Source organism: Eurypyga helias, unplaced genomic scaffold, assembly GCF_000690775.1.
Source record: "Eurypyga helias isolate BGI_N326 unplaced genomic scaffold, ASM69077v1 scaffold11145, whole genome shotgun sequence".
Classification (NCBI taxonomy): Eukaryota; Metazoa; Chordata; class Aves; order Eurypygiformes; family Eurypygidae; genus Eurypyga; species Eurypyga helias.
In genome coordinates this window covers 99,720-115,434 of record NW_010249692.1, presented here as the reverse complement: position 1 = coordinate 115,434, position 15,715 = coordinate 99,720, and the positions used below count along the sequence as shown (strand labels likewise).

The 15,715-nt window shown below is 37.5% G+C and overlaps 1 protein-coding gene across 1 annotated transcript in view; it reads left to right on the top strand.

The window, feature by feature from the left end:
- Nucleotides 1-15,715, top strand: part of HHIP (hedgehog interacting protein) — a 68,998-nt gene that overhangs the window by 41,691 nt on the left and 11,592 nt on the right. Inside the window, exons 7-13 of the mRNA XM_010151462.1 lie at nt 6,995-7,146; nt 7,583-7,756; nt 9,124-9,267; nt 10,147-10,268; nt 12,320-12,443; nt 13,107-13,237; nt 13,821-13,902. Coding sequence (XP_010149764.1) covers nt 6,995-7,146; nt 7,583-7,756; nt 9,124-9,267; nt 10,147-10,268; nt 12,320-12,443; nt 13,107-13,237; nt 13,821-13,902 — 929 coding nt within the window. The remainder of the gene's footprint in view (nt 1-6,994; nt 7,147-7,582; nt 7,757-9,123; nt 9,268-10,146; nt 10,269-12,319; nt 12,444-13,106; nt 13,238-13,820; nt 13,903-15,715) is intronic.

Below are 15,715 nucleotides of genomic sequence, written 5' to 3'. Positions count from 1 at the left end.
GAGCATTGGTAGAATAGTAAATCACTAATAAGATTAATTTGTATTGTTTGTGTGTTTACAGAAAAATAATGTTAGATAACATTAAAATAGGGTCTAAGCTAAAAAAAAAAACCCACCATTCTTGATTGGAAGAGACAAAGTCAGTTTTGGGGATGACAAAGGGATTATTAGTCTCTTGTCATCATGTCATATATTTGTGAATGTTCACGTAATGCAGTCTGTTCTCTTTGAAGTACCATCTGAGCCAATTTTATTGGGCTGCCCACTAAAACAAAGTTGTAAAACCTGCCTTTATCGCAGAATGGCATGGAAAGGTGGGTAAAGCTTAGAAGCAACAGAAGGAAGGAGAAAAAATACAAAGGTCATCAAGCCTATTCTCCTTATTAATGAAGGATTTTCATGGTCAGTAAATCTCTTAACACTTACTGCACTCTAGTTCAGTTGAAGGAAGCTTTCTCACTTTCCTAGAAGGCTAATTCTACAACACAATAGACCTCAAACCAGTGCAGCTGAAAGGCTGTCAGGAGAAGACAGTCTTTAGTGGAAGAATGCTGAAGAGGAAAAGCAAAAAGAGAGCAGATATGCCAAATAAATAACTAAATAGAGACCAGAAAGTGGAGGCATGCCAGGGAAATAAGAAGGAGCATGCTTATTTTTTACCTTTCCTTAGTGGCCTCCGCTGGTGAACCACTCACTGAATTGCTGGTGGAATGTAAAGCTTCCTTGAAAATAAATCCAGCTGGGGACAGAGGTGGAATCACCACCTGTGTTCCCAGAGGATAAATGCTGCTTACAGCTCAAGAGGCCTCTGTGGTGCAGGGAAGTGTGTAATTCACACCTTCTTGAGCCAGCTTTACTGAATGCAATAATCATCTGGTCTTTATTTGAATCTCCCTCTTCCGGGACTGATTTCCACTGTCTTCTGTTATTCCAATTCTCCTAAAGTAGTGCAGTACATAAAGTTTCTCAGTCCAGATGCAGACCTCACATGGGCTCACGGCCACCTCCTTGCAAGCACACTCAGTCGTATGTCAGTCTGCCCAAAACCTCTCAATTATTGGCGGGCTCTTGGCAATCTCAAAGCTGTTAGCTGCTCCTGACCAATAATTGGGAGAGCTGGCAAAGCAGGATTCATGTCTGACTGGAAGAGTGTGAAGGAGGCAAGCTGTGGGTTTGTGCTGGGTTGGTATCTGCATTTATAAGTTTCATATACTTTCTTTAGGAGGACGGGAAGAAAGATTTGTATTATTAGGGGACGAGCATTGTCATTTGGATTAAACTAAAGACTTGCCCAGCAGAACAGCAAAATCTGGAGTTAAGGAATTAAAAAAACAGTACAGAGGACTAGGACTAGAAGTGAAAGGTCCTACATTTAGTGACTGGTATCTTCAAAGGACTATGAAGGTAAGGAAAAGAAAAAAGTGATCGAGGCTGTGCCAAAATTTTGTCCTTGCCGCAGCAGAAATAAGAAGAAAAAAATAATTAGGGTTTAAGTTCTGGTGCTATCTTTAGATCTCAAACCAATTCTATTTATTTCTGTCCGGGTTATGGCCACTGGAAAACTATGCTGCAAAATAAATTTGTGTATGTAACTCCTGAATAGGTACTCTGACTTTTCCCCATTAAAAATCCATGCAGAAACGGTCTTTTGAGTCACCTTCTTACCACCTTTTGCTAGGTCTGACATTTGACCCACTGCGCACTAAAGCAGTGGGACGTCATTACTTTATTGTGAGTTCACTTGTCCTGTAGAAAAAAAGAGCATTTAAATATCGCTGCAAACATCCGAGCAGACAATTTTGTGATGGCTGCGCTTTGGTCATCAATGATTTTTCAGCCAAATCCTGCCCTGCACCTAACAGAACAAAAACCACCTCCAACCTCAGTAGGATTTGTGAGTATATTCCAAGTAAGAATATGGCCCTCTAAGTGTTCTTCCTGTATCAATTTAATTGTAAAGCATTCCTCTATCTACAGTTATTTTTAAGTCAAGTATTAAAATAGCGCATTTGTTAAAATCAGTAAAAAATATTGAAAATGTTTGAAACAAATCCTAAGGTAACTGCAAAGCCCTTTGTAAATGAGGAAAAAAAAAAAAGAAGCTTTGCAGCACAACAGGAAAAAGGAAATGCTTTGGAGATAGGGTCTAGTATGTATACTATACTGAGCCATGACATCACTGTAATTATTTTTCCCTAAGGTAAGTGTCTTATGTTACAAATTCTTCCCTTGCCAGAGGCCTCAGGCCTCACAGATGTTCAGATAGCAAAGCACTTGAGTTCTCAACACCCAAGAGGTCTGTAGGAGCTCTATTCCTATACCATACCTGCAGCCCAATCGATTTCTGGTTTTCTCATTCTGTATTTGTTGTCCCCTTTCACCTGCCAGAGGCACCTCCCCCTTGTGTTTCTCAAAATAGTTGATGCAGCTTTGAAAGGCACAGTGTGCCCTTGCAGCAGACCTTTTGCTGACTTCTACTTCTGCTGTCGTCAAGTTTCTATCCTGTGCTGGGGCTGAATTTCCAAAACATGTCGATTAAGCAAATACTTCCCACTGAGAAAAATACCTGACATTGATCTCCAGCCCTACAGAAAGATCCGGGAAAGGAGGGTTCAAATAAACTGAGATTCTTCTGGGATCTCTCCTAATTAGAAAACCCTTTCTGAAGAGTTCATATGGTGCTGCCTGATAAGAGATTTTAGATGTTCCATGACCCCTTCCCCCATGTTTTTACAAATAAAACTCCTTAAGATCAAACACATGGTTATGCCTATTAGATATGGTATTTATTACCTAGGAAATAAACTAAATTAAGGGTGATCATAGTACCTCAACAAGTTGCCCAGAATTTGCTCTATAATAATAGATGTAAACAAACAATATAAAGACATTACAGTAGAGTTAGTATTTTAAGTCACAAATGACCGTTGAATATACATATTTTAAGCACAACCCCTTTCAAAGAAGGTTGCTACTCATATCCAGCATGAGAGTGGGATTGTCCAAATGAAAAAGTTATTAAGTATAAATACCACTTTTATATAAAAGAGTGAATTGTGAAATCAATTTTAAGGGAAAACTTGGTATCTGCTACCTATACTGTTTATTATTAAGCCACACAGAGTAATGGAAATAAGTGGCCATGTCTGATTTTGCTTACTAAAATTAAATACTATTAAGATTATGTAATTAAGGGCCATGCTTACGATTTATTTTAAATGAAATAGTTAACAGTACCAGTTAAGGCATTCCCATATATTTCTCTATATTTACTAGAGGAAATAATACATTATTGACATAATGAAGTGGAAGCATGTCTTTAAAACTAACCCCAGCGTATGTTTCTGTATTATAGAAAAGGTATAATACCTTAATAATATAATAATACTTCTGTATATAATATCAGAGCTATACCAAGAGTATATTTGGAAACACACAGATTGAAAGTAGAGCCCACTTCTAAGGAGTAATTGCGTGAATGTAGCACCTTTCCACAAAAATCCCGTATTCACGTGCAACATTTACTCCTCTTGGTGTTAGTCAAAATACAAAGTGGATCATGTTGTGCAGTTGTTTCAGACTTTTACAAGTGTCATATATTACAACAGAAATAAAAATGCAGAAAGAAATATTAAAAATGTACTTCAGTTGAGAACACTTACTGATGTAATACTTTCAGAACAGATATAATGTACCTGACCAACCATTTAAAAATGAAAAGGAAAGAAACCCGGTAAGTTTAATGCATAGAGTCTTTCATTTGCTTCGTAGTAATTTAAGATAATAAAACTTTGATTAAATTATTTTTATGCCTCTGGTCTTAAACTAGACCAAATTAGTTTTTAAAAGAATGTTTTTCCTTTCACAGAACTTCTTAGCTGAAACTTATAGTCTGGCTCAAGGAAAATCAGTTTTGAAACAAGTATCGTATTGGTGTAAAACATGCAATTATTGTGAGTAGAAGAGAGAGGCATGCAAGCTGAAGAGCTACACAGGCAGGCATTGGAAGTGTGAGCTTCCAGCTTTAGTTCCAATACAGATTTCACACTGGCCACAGTCCACAGCATGTTTATGTAATTCCTACTAATTTCAGCCAACCATCATTCTTTGTCTTCAACAGACATCCCAATGGAATTTGTCTCATTCTTCTTGCCCTTCCTGATACTACTGACAATCCCTGGTAATTCCGTCAAATCATGTAGTGCAGAATATCATACATGCTACTACGTCATCCACAGTTTGTGGGTGCTGGTTTCATCTAATATTAGCTGCTAAGAGAAAGCTACAGGTATTTGACACATGGTATCTACAAGACAAGACTACAAAGCCTGGGATGCTGGTTTCACAGCAGACATCATCAATCCATTGGTAAAATTTAAAAGTGAAGATTATTCTATAGGGGAAGTCTGAAATTCGGTACATATTCAGTTTGACCATCCCAGAATGACTGCTCATAAGGATTTTGCTGGGTATGTCTCAATTTCCCCCACAACATACGAGACATAACACTACAGAAAACTGTATCTGCTTTCTGGCACCATAGAGATAATTTGAAAAGCTGTGGAATTTGTGGCGGTGATTTAATTGGAAACAACAAGTTTGCCAGTGTAGTGATAAAGCTGAAAGTGCACATGAACACTTGTTTTCCAAAACCAGAAAAAATAAGCATGGAAAAACTCAGCTGGATTTCTAGTTGACCCTAAGCCAACTAATGGCTTGATGCTGCACTGACTGCTGTGTCTTTGAGGGATATTTCCAAAGTTTTTATTAAATGATGAGTAAATAGACTTTTTTAGAACATAGTGTGTCTGACTCACTTTGAAAAGCAGAAAGCAGCGTGACTTTTCAGGAAGCAATAGATATGTTCTGCGAACAAAGAAAGTAATTGATTGTAGTCTAATAGAATCATGCAAGACAGCAATTAGTAGAAATACTGGCCTGCTCCTATGAATACAATTTGCCATACTTAACTACCTTGCAGGTCCCATGTTGCATTCATTTGTCAAATTCTTGCTTCATGTGTACTTCATTAAAAGCTCTTAATTTAATTTTCACCTGTTTACGCTTTCAACAACTTCACTTTCACACTAAGACTGCTCCCATGACATCAAGTGCTAAATAAAGTCTTCAGCTTAGTAACAGGAAGATCTTTCCTTACTAATACCTTCAGTAACTCGCCTTGAATGGCAGGCCTAGTGTGACTCACTGACATTCCTGGGCCCTTAAATGTGTTGAACTCATCTCTCAGGAGAAGAAATAGGACTGTTCTTTGTCTGGGCACAACAGATAGAATCATCCATCAGGAATCTTTGAAATATGTCTTACTGTTCCCCAAGCAACTGATTTGCCTCCCTTTGCTTCAGACTTTATCAGAGGAACTTGGTCAAAACTCCTCGAAACAATAATATCTACAATCAGTTCAGACTCAGCTGCAGGATTATTTTTGGCTCGTAAAGGAGAGAGCGCTAGATTACCAGTCCCTTCATCCATGATGACTGCAACTGATTTGGCAGCTCTAACCAGACTTTCAAAACTAACCTCTCTGATAACCCCCCGAAACTCAATTCTTCTAGCAAACAAACTAGCAAGTTTTGGCTGCCTCTAAATTAGCAGGATCCAGATTTCATTGTACAAATCTCTTTGTGTGGAAATCTCTTGACCTATTTACATCTTCATTTCTGACTCAGGTTTCTCTTTGGTGGTTGTGATTAAAAGGGAAGGAAGGCAATCATGTCGAATTAAAATAAATTAAAGCTGTGCACTTTCCCAATTACGCCTTTTGTGGGACGTCTTTCAACAGGAAGACAGCCCCATCCATCACTCCAAATTGCAAATACATTTTAAAAGCTTTTTGCTCTCTTATAATTTAAAATTTCATAATTAGTTATCATGGGTGTGGTTAGAGTTGCAAAACGTTGTCTCCTTATGGGTGCAGAGCTGGAGCACTTGAATCTACAACAGTCACCAGTTTTGAAAGGTTGGCAAACCCTGAGTTAAACTCCAAACAGCTACCAGCTTGTGAATAATCACATTTATGAACTGAATCTGAATTGTTAATCCTGTACTCTCTTTATTTCTATGCCTCAGCTTCTCTCCCCTGTATTACCTCAAGAGCAACAAATGAATCTAAGCTTTACTCTCCATTTATACTTACACAATTTTAGGCACAGTAGTATTACATACGTTTTTAGAAGCCAAAGAGAAAACTGCTTTCTATTTAAGCACACAGGGTATTTGCATTGTCACAGTACATTACATGGATTTGATGCTTAGCATATAACTGTACTGATCTGTGTGGCAAACACAATAACAAAAGAAAGTTGTTCGGAGATTTTTCTATTTTTATTTTAAAAAATAACAGAAACCTTTCCACTGAAGGACCACATGTAAAACTTCGGTTTCTCTGCACAGAGACCAAGGCTGCTTATTACCTACAGTATACTAGCTATGATGAACAGACCACCATAGTTGTGACAACTGATGTTGCTGCCTCCAGGGTAAAACAAAGGTTTACATATTACACAAGCAATTTAACTGTTTTCTAAACATATTGCCAAGACAGTGGGAGTTGGCAGCCAGCACTGTGTTTTAGGTTTTGGATACTTGGATTAGAAGTGACTGCTGATTATAGACCTTTTTATTTGTCTTCTACGAATTACAAGCAACCTAGTAACCCAGCAAAGAATTCTTCACAGCACTTAAACTTGTCTTCGTGGCTTCCCAAAGATTACATACACAAATCACTCGACAAAAGTGCCGTAAGAGACTTGTGCGTAGATAACTACATAAGACAATTGTCTTGGTCTAAGTCTTAAAGACTTCCCCAAAGTGAAATGTTTTATAATCCTTTTTGTGCAGTAGTCAGGAAAGAAATAAAAGAGTTTGGGCAAAGATTATCCACAAGAAAGAAACTTATTTTTGGGGGGGTCCAGCTGAAACACAATAAAGAACGTAATTAACTTCACAATTCTTTGTGTTTTTCATTTGACTGCAGGGAGGAGATGAAAGAGGACTGCTAAGCCTTGCATTCCATCCCAATTACAAGAAAAATGGAAAGCTGTATGTGTCTTATACCACCAACCAAGAACGGTGGGCTATTGGACCTCACGACCACATCCTTAGGGTCGTAGAATACACAGTATCCAGGTATGAGTAGAAGTCTAAAATTCACAAATACTGTATTTCTCAGCAACCTTTTAATTTTAGTATTCCCCATGTCTAAAATGAACTATCAGATTTACAATGTGTATATTTGGGCACTTGCAGCAAAATTATTGCTGATTTTATTTCAAAGAGTAGGTTTTTTTGGAATGCCAGTAAGTAAACTGGTTTATTCTTTTTAAGGCTTTTTTGTAGTTATTCTGTCATTTTTAATTAGAGTTATTTCCTACTTATTGTGTATAGGCAGCAAAATATTTTTTTCTGAATGCTAGAAAATTGAAATTTCTCAGAAATAACTGACATTTTTCCACCAAGTTAAAACATCCACATCTTAAAGTATAATCTGAATGACTCAAGTTTGTTTTTAGAAAGAAGAACGATAGTGAACTGTGAAAACTGTGTTCATATCTTCATACTGCAGGAAAAATCCACACCAGGTTGATATGAGAACAGCAAGAGTGTTTTTAGAAGTAGCAGAACTACATCGAAAGCACCTAGGAGGACAACTTCTGTTTGGCCCAGATGGTTTCCTATATATCTTTCTTGGAGATGGCATGATCACCCTAGATGATATGGAGGAGATGGATGGTTTAAGGTACAAAAACTACTAATGGATAGACCTCTATTTTTGTCTTCTGTTTTTGCACAGTACTCGGGGTCAGAATTAAAAATGACTAGCAGTCAGGACAAGTCTTACTCCATCTTCCTTTACTACCACATAATCCTACCATTTTGAGTACCTGGGTTTAACAAACTGCTGATTTTCAGGACAGTCTTACTGCTTAAATACATTGTCTTGCAATTGTGTGCTATCAAACCATTTAAATATTGGAGCCCTCATCAGTAGATGCAATTGTATTTAAGCACAGTTTAGACTACTTTTTTCCAAACTATTATTTTAGGAACAAGGCAACTTTATTGAGCAAACATTCTAAAAAAGTGTCTACAAACACATACCAGAGTCAGTAACAGCACTATCGCTTAGGAAAATGCCTAGAGAATGTATGAAGCAATCCTACTTTGTTCCACCTGCACATTTTTTTTACCCTGCTCTTCACTTCTGTTTCATTGTGTTCTCTTGGAGTTGCAACATTTGCCTTGATTTTGAGAAAGTGAGGTAGTGAGCCTTTACAGACCTAAAAGGAGTTGCCCTGCTCCAAGGCCTCGCCGGCTGAGCAGAATAGCAGGTGCTCCTGCCCTTTGCAGCGAGGATATACTTAAAACCAAGATGGGAGAGCAATTCTAACGTTTGATTTTAAATTAATGTAAAAGAAGGGGAGACTGAAACAGATTCATGATGAAGAAAGACAGAAGGGAATCGATGTAAATATCACACATTTCACGTCTGCAAAAAGCGTCACGTTTGATGCTCCCACATTCTTGTCCTTCTACCTTCCTCCATCACAATCATGAATGAAAGGCAAATGTTCTACTCTTTCCTTTTTCGTGTCACAAGAAAGTTCTGATTCATCTCCATTCAACCAATACAATTACTTTCCTTTTTTTTCAATTAACGTAAGTTTGGATTGTTCTATGACTAGAAATCATTGAATTCAAGAGTAGGATTCAAAGTGTTAGCAAAAGGCATTATGTTACTACACAGTGATTATATCCATAGTTACTCTAGAGGAGATACAGTACCACGGAGTTAATATCCTTATGTTTGAAGCCATAAAACAACGTTGATGTATGGAAAGTTGCTCTTATTATCAAGATGCTTCCCAACAGCATGGTCAGAGGCATGCTAGTATGCACAAAACAAGGCAACATACTGGTCAAACTGAATGTTTGATAGGTTCTGCTACGATTCTTTGGGCTTGCATGTACCATAAAACCAATATACATGAGATTATTCAGTAAAGCGGGTGGTTTATTTTGCTGTTTCACTGTAGTATTATATGGATTAAATCTACCAGTAAAATACTTTTCAAACTCAAGTATTTTCTCCTCCAACTTTCTCAGTGATTTTACAGGTTCTGTATTGCGCCTCGACGTAAATACTGACCTGTGCAATGTCCCTTATTCTATACCACGGAGCAACCCACATTTTAATAGCACAAACCAACCTCCTGAGATTTTTGCACATGGCCTCCACAATCCAGGCCGGTAAGTCTCAATTAAACTGAATTACTCTGGAGCAGATACTGTTTTCAACCAGAAATCTCTTATACAGTTGGACGACAAAATCTGAATAATAAAGGTACTTGTGAGCTTTTTAACACTTCCACTGCTCCCACCCCCACACTTGGTCACAGTCAGAAACAAATGTACAGTGGGGAAGGGGAAGGAGAAGAGCAGGCTCAACTATTATGAGTCAGGACTGAAACGACAGAAACAAAGTACAGGATTTTTGTTTTTAATGAATAATAAAATTATTACCTTATTGAAAGAAGAGAACTTAAAGCAGAGAGTTGGTAAAGTACAGCTGAGCTGGGAATCTTGACTGAGGAAAAAAAAGGCAGATGGAAAACAAATGAGAACATCTGGTGATATCTAAACAATAACAAGGAGGAGAACAAAGCTTTAACTAAACAACACATAATTCAGCAAATGAGGTGGGTGGTAGTACCAAAGTGACATTTAAAGTCATGGTTTGAAAAAATTCAGAAAGTCAAGTTGTTCAGATAAGGAGCTGATTCTTGGACTTTTTAACAGCCAAGAATTCCTACACCATATAAGTCAACACATTTAGCTTGGTTAAACCGCTGTTCATTTCAGGTGCTATTGAGCAAGTATATTTTATCACTAGGAAAAAATAGTTTTACATCACATTATATGAAAAGTGGTGCAGGGATGGGAAAAGGTGTATTATCTCTCGTATGCAAATCTGACACACTTCTCAAGATATTTTGGCTCAGTACGAAAAATGAGTAAGCATTACAAAGAAACAATAATCCTTCACAATGTGATCCGTCATACTATTGAGAGAGAATTATACATTACGAACTCATCTATCTTACAGACTATTTTTTTTTTTAAATACAGATGTGCTGTGGACCGCCACCCAACAGATGTAAACATCAATTTAACTATACTTTGCTCAGATTCAAATGGAAAGAACAGATCTTCAGCAAGAATCTTACAAATAATAAAGGGTAAAGACTATGGTAAGTTCCATCCAGGGTAAAGCCATGGGGAACAGTCTCTATGCCCACAGAATAATAAATAGAAAGCAGAAGAAAATAGATAAAGGACTCTATAGCCAGGATAGGTAACTTACAGCACAGACAGGATAGGTAACCTACAAAAGATAGAACTTACAAAAAGTGTGGTACAAGCAAAGAAAAGATGAAAGAGAAAATGAAATTTTAACTCAACTTTGTTCTTATTAGTGTAGAATATCATGTAAATAAGATTTAAGAAATATGCCAGTTGCCAGTCTGTCAAAGATCTCACTGTTACTGCATTATGATGGCTCATAAAGAAAAGATTTTGGAATATCAGGAAGTGATGAAAATGTATTCTTAGCCATTCACAAGTAACATTTTAAGATACAAAATAGAAAACTCATGCAATGTGCCTCCTATAATGGAAAAAGTGATAAACAGACCACAATCAAGCAGGGAACTGACTGGGCTCTGTTTAAATGTTACTAAAAATGAAAAACTTAGAGAAATGCATTATGCTTCTACTTCATAACAAACAACTAGTTTAGATTAGATAGCAATATGATAAATGTACTCAATTAGGGACTTAACATTTTGAAGTGCTTCATGTTCTCTGAATCTACTGAATCAGTATGGTGGTCACTCACAATTTTAGTTTAATGTTTAACTCTGATACTCAGAGAGATTGCATGCTGGTTCAGGCAAGCCAGGTGACAGTTACTCTGAGCTATCATCTGCCTTCGTTGACCATTCAACAGCTTGCAAATTCACGGTGGTTAAAAGTGATAAATACCAAAGGTGTGTAAAGGCATCAAGAACTGCTCTATCTCCTGGAACATAGCATTTTCTGGTTTATTCGCACCCCTACTTCTCCCACCTGTGCTTTACTTAAAAGGAAAGCAGCTGTGCTGCTAGTACAATAGTACACAATAGTGTAATGCAATTGTTCTACTTTAGTTATTGGATGTATTTTCTGTGTTCATTTTATGAAAGCCAAACCAAAGAATAATCTTTGGTAAACCACTGCTCCAATGGAATTTTGACTGCATCTTTACTGCAGAGTAAACTAAGCAGTATTGTGTCTATCCAGATCAGCTTGCCAATATTAATGCCAGGCGGTGGGGTCGAATGCTTCAATAAAAAGAGCTCATCAGCCTTTTCTCCCACATAAAATTTCAGCTCTTATTCTTGTAGAATAATCTGGGAAATTAATTTAAGACTTGCAGATAGCCCTCCAACTAAAAAAAAAAAAAACAAACCTACAAAACAAAAAGGTCTATTGGCTGTGGCTTTAATTTAAAATTATGCAGTTAGCATGTCAAGCTGAGCCTACTTTTACCCTAAGCAGTATTTGATTTCATGAAAAGGAACATTTACCCTGAAACTTCCTTGAAGAGAGGAAGTTTGATATGACTAAACTCTGCAGTTTTGTAGGAAAAAAAATAAAAAGAAAAAAAGTAGGGTAGGATCTGCAACTATAACAGCAGCATAAAATAAATCTCCAGAAGAAGCTAGAGCCAGAAATAGTAGTTTAATGGGACCTAACACACATACCATGTTTAAAACTTTGATTTAGAAATAGTTTCTCAAACCACTGAAAGGCTTTGAAAACAAGTTCTGCTGGAAATCACTGGAATTTCTGCTCTTAGATAGTGGAAGCACTTTACATTGAAAGGGGTTTAATTGTATCCCTGCAGTTCAGGCGTTCCATTCTGCAGACTCTATTGACACGTAAAAGTTAATAGCAGTAATCACATCAACCTCAATGAAAGTCCAACCTAATCCTTATATAGTTTTATTCTCCCAGCCTGTGCACAAGAAGAGAGCAATTATTGCCTCTCCTATCTAAATCCCTACCTGATTGTTGCACAAACAGCCTTCGTTGTAAATTTTCTGATTTTTTTTGATGGTTCATTTCTGGCAACACATCTTGAATTTTAAGGAATGTTTAAATGGAATTAACCTCTTTTCTTGAAGTAATAACACTTTCATAAATGTGAATCAAAATATGAAACTGCATATGATCTAATGCTATGGTAGTTCCTTTTTAGAAAGTGAGCCTTCACTTTTAGAATTCAAACCATTCAGCAGTGGATCCTTGGTTGGTGGATTTGTCTATCGAGGCTGCCAGTCTGAAAGACTCTATGGAAGTTATGTATTTGGAGACCGCAATGGGTAGGTTCCTTAGCACTCCCTCTTAAACAAAAATGCATATAAGGTATATTTAGTTTTTGAGGCTCCTGTGTAAAGGAACACCAACAGTCCTGTACATTGTGTCACTTTGCCAATTTAGTGGTGATTCAATTCTAGATTTGGAAGTAAAATAGCACAGCATTCTAATGAATGGCGACATATATAATATATCTGATCCTTGGAAAAAAGTACAAAGGCACATCATGGAGCTCTTAAGATTTTAGTTGTACCAACACTTAAATGCATCATTTACCTTATAAAGGGAACAAATGCTAATCACAGAACTGTTTCCTAAACAGGTCTAACTGGTAAGACATTGAAAGCCTTTGGGGCTTTATGGAAACATCACTGATGGAGGAAACTGACTGTTTTTTAATGGATGGGCATAGTTTTCCCATGCCAAATAGCTCAGTAGTCACAAATGTCTATATAGTCTAGCTTGAACCCAATTTTGCAATGCTTGAATGCCAGGAAGGGAAATTCTGTGCTTTTTAAGCATCTGAAAAACAGTGGGCAGAAAATCATAACTGCATAGATGTATCTGTGGACCTACTTGCAGCAAGTGTTTACTTATTTATCTGGACAGTGAAAACTCCCTATTTAAAATGTAATATAACAATTTGCTTTATGTGTTTTTGAATACAGAAATTTTTTAACACTGCAACAGAGTCCTGCAACCAAACAGTGGCAAGAGAAACCCCTCTGTCTGGGCAACACTGGTTCATGTAGAGGTTTCTTTTCAGGCCCTGTCTTGGGATTTGGTGAAGACGAATTAGGTAAATAGAAAAAAAAATAATGTTATTAAATCATTTTTTTTAACTATTCAAAATTATAGTAAGTGTTTAAAAAGAAGAAATCTGAAGGCTAGCTTTCCTCTGCCAAAGCTCTCTGCACTGCTGTCAGCTACACTAGCAGCCTTATGAGAAGAACCGAGAAGACAATGGGTTGTTGGAAGGGGCAAAGGTCCTTACTGTCTCTCACATTCGGTGAACTGTCCCGCACTATGACACGATGTGCCATGTACTTGCTTTCATTCCCAACATTACAGACTTAAGGGGCAAAGATATTGCATGAGCAGACTGACCCCTCTCTTCTCCCTTCCTCCCCAGTTTTTTTTTAATCAATTCTGTACAATATGAAACAAAAAACATCAATGATAAAGTATCTTATACATATTAGCATAAATTTGAGGAAAGTGCTTATTTAAATATTCAAATAGCAAAGATTCAGTTGCATATTTCAGTGATGAGTGCTTCTCCTGATGTTTTTTTAAACGCTTGCAAACACAGCCAGATCACAAAAGTCGTGTATTTGACATCTGAGGGAAGAACTAATTTATTGTGTTGGTTTCCTTAACAGGTGAGATTTACATATTATCAAGCAGTAAAAGTATGACCCAGCCTAACAGCGGAAAACTTTACAAGATTGTTGACCCAAAAAGGTGAGCATCACATTTCTCACTAAGATCAGTCTTTCCTTCAACAGGTTAAAAACCAAAAGGTAAATGTAGTTCTTTCCACACTGGGGAATTATGCAATACCAACATGCAATTAGAAAGGAAATTCTCAATGCAGGGTGCATCCTAAGAGCAAATGTGCCATCAGCAGCAAGCAGGATAGATTCACTAGAAGTAACTACTGTCTCATAGAAAGTGAATATCAGAACAACAGAGGTGTAACCAACAGCAACTCCTGGAAATGTTTACTCTTCGACATTACGCTAAAAGCTGCCCACTTTCCCACCTAGATTCATATTCTTCACATGTTTTCATACAAGTGTAGACATATTTAATGTGAAACCATATGGACCAGTACAGGTAGAAGATGCTCCTGATAGTTCTGAAGCCAAATGACTTGTAGGTACCACAAAGGTTACATCTCATCAATGGAAGGCAGATGCTGGAATTCTCCCCAGTGCTACAGCTTCCCTACCTGCACTGTGGTGGGAGAGTGCACAACGGGAGCTGGCTCAAAAGGTTAGTAGTACTGGTGGACAATGCCTACTCTGTATACCAAAAAGCTACTACAGGAAGTAATTTGACGATACTAGCTAGCAGACAAGCCATCCCCAGTCAGTTTCAGTCTCACTTCCTTGATTTCAGTTTTGCCATAAGTAAGCTCTAAGGGACAAACTCAGTCTTTCCCAAACATCTCTTCTGTTGTATAAGAGACATCACCAACAGAGATTAATCCTTAGTTGAATCCTCAGGGGGTGTGCACTGTCACTGCTTTTTGGTTTTCAGCATCCTTCCATACCCCCGCCTTTACCTGTCTCTCCTTGGGGAGGCTTAAGAGCAGTAAGGAAGGAAGCCTTCTGTCCTTGGACTGTGTCCCAAAAATACACTAAATTCTTTAGCAGTTCTTAAAGCTGTGTAACCGAAAGGCTTATAAACCCCACTCAAAGGGCTTAAGAGACAGGAAATTAATATGATTGGTTTAATTATTTAGACTAATTTACCAGTTATAAAATGAGGATAAATGAAAATTATCAAACCTGAGTTTCTTGAGATGTGTTCTTTGAAAGCAGCTAGAGCTACAAAAATATTAGGGAATCTGGTAAGACTGCGAAAAGTCAGTTCCCAACGTGACCCAGAGGCCCCAGCAGCAATAAGAGCAGATGACTAACAGATACCCACTTTAGCTGGAGAAAAGCCATCCTCATGACGATGGATCTTCCTGCTCTATCAGACTGCATCTGTGACACGTAAAGGTGCCACATCCATCCTGCAAAAGCATCAGAAATTAACACAAACTGAAAACAGCCAACAGAAATTAAGTTTGTCATATTAATTACAGCTCATAATCTGCAAAAGCAACTGCCTGTTTGTTCAGCATCTCCATTACTGTGTTTCTCCATTAGCATCGGATGGAGGCAGGCCTGCATTTTTGGTTTTCCTGTTGACTGACTGAGAGAGGAATATATTTTCTTGTCAGAATTTAAATTCTAAAAATTGTTATGGGGACAAGAAGTGAATTTGCTAATAAATTCATTAAATTGGATGCACGCTGTACCATAAGTTACAGTGGGGTTTCAGTGGTTTATAACCGTACTATCCCAAACCCATAGCAAACAGTTTGGAAGCAGATGTTGCTGCAGGTTAGTGCAATCTGTCAGTCAAGGTTATTACGTATGTTTTATTTATGCTTTCTGGTATTAAAAACATTTTTTTAGAACAGAACTTGCCATTCTTACTGGGATTGTTTAGTCTGTTGGTGTATGGTTTTAAGTGAATTTTACACCCTAAATCCACTATT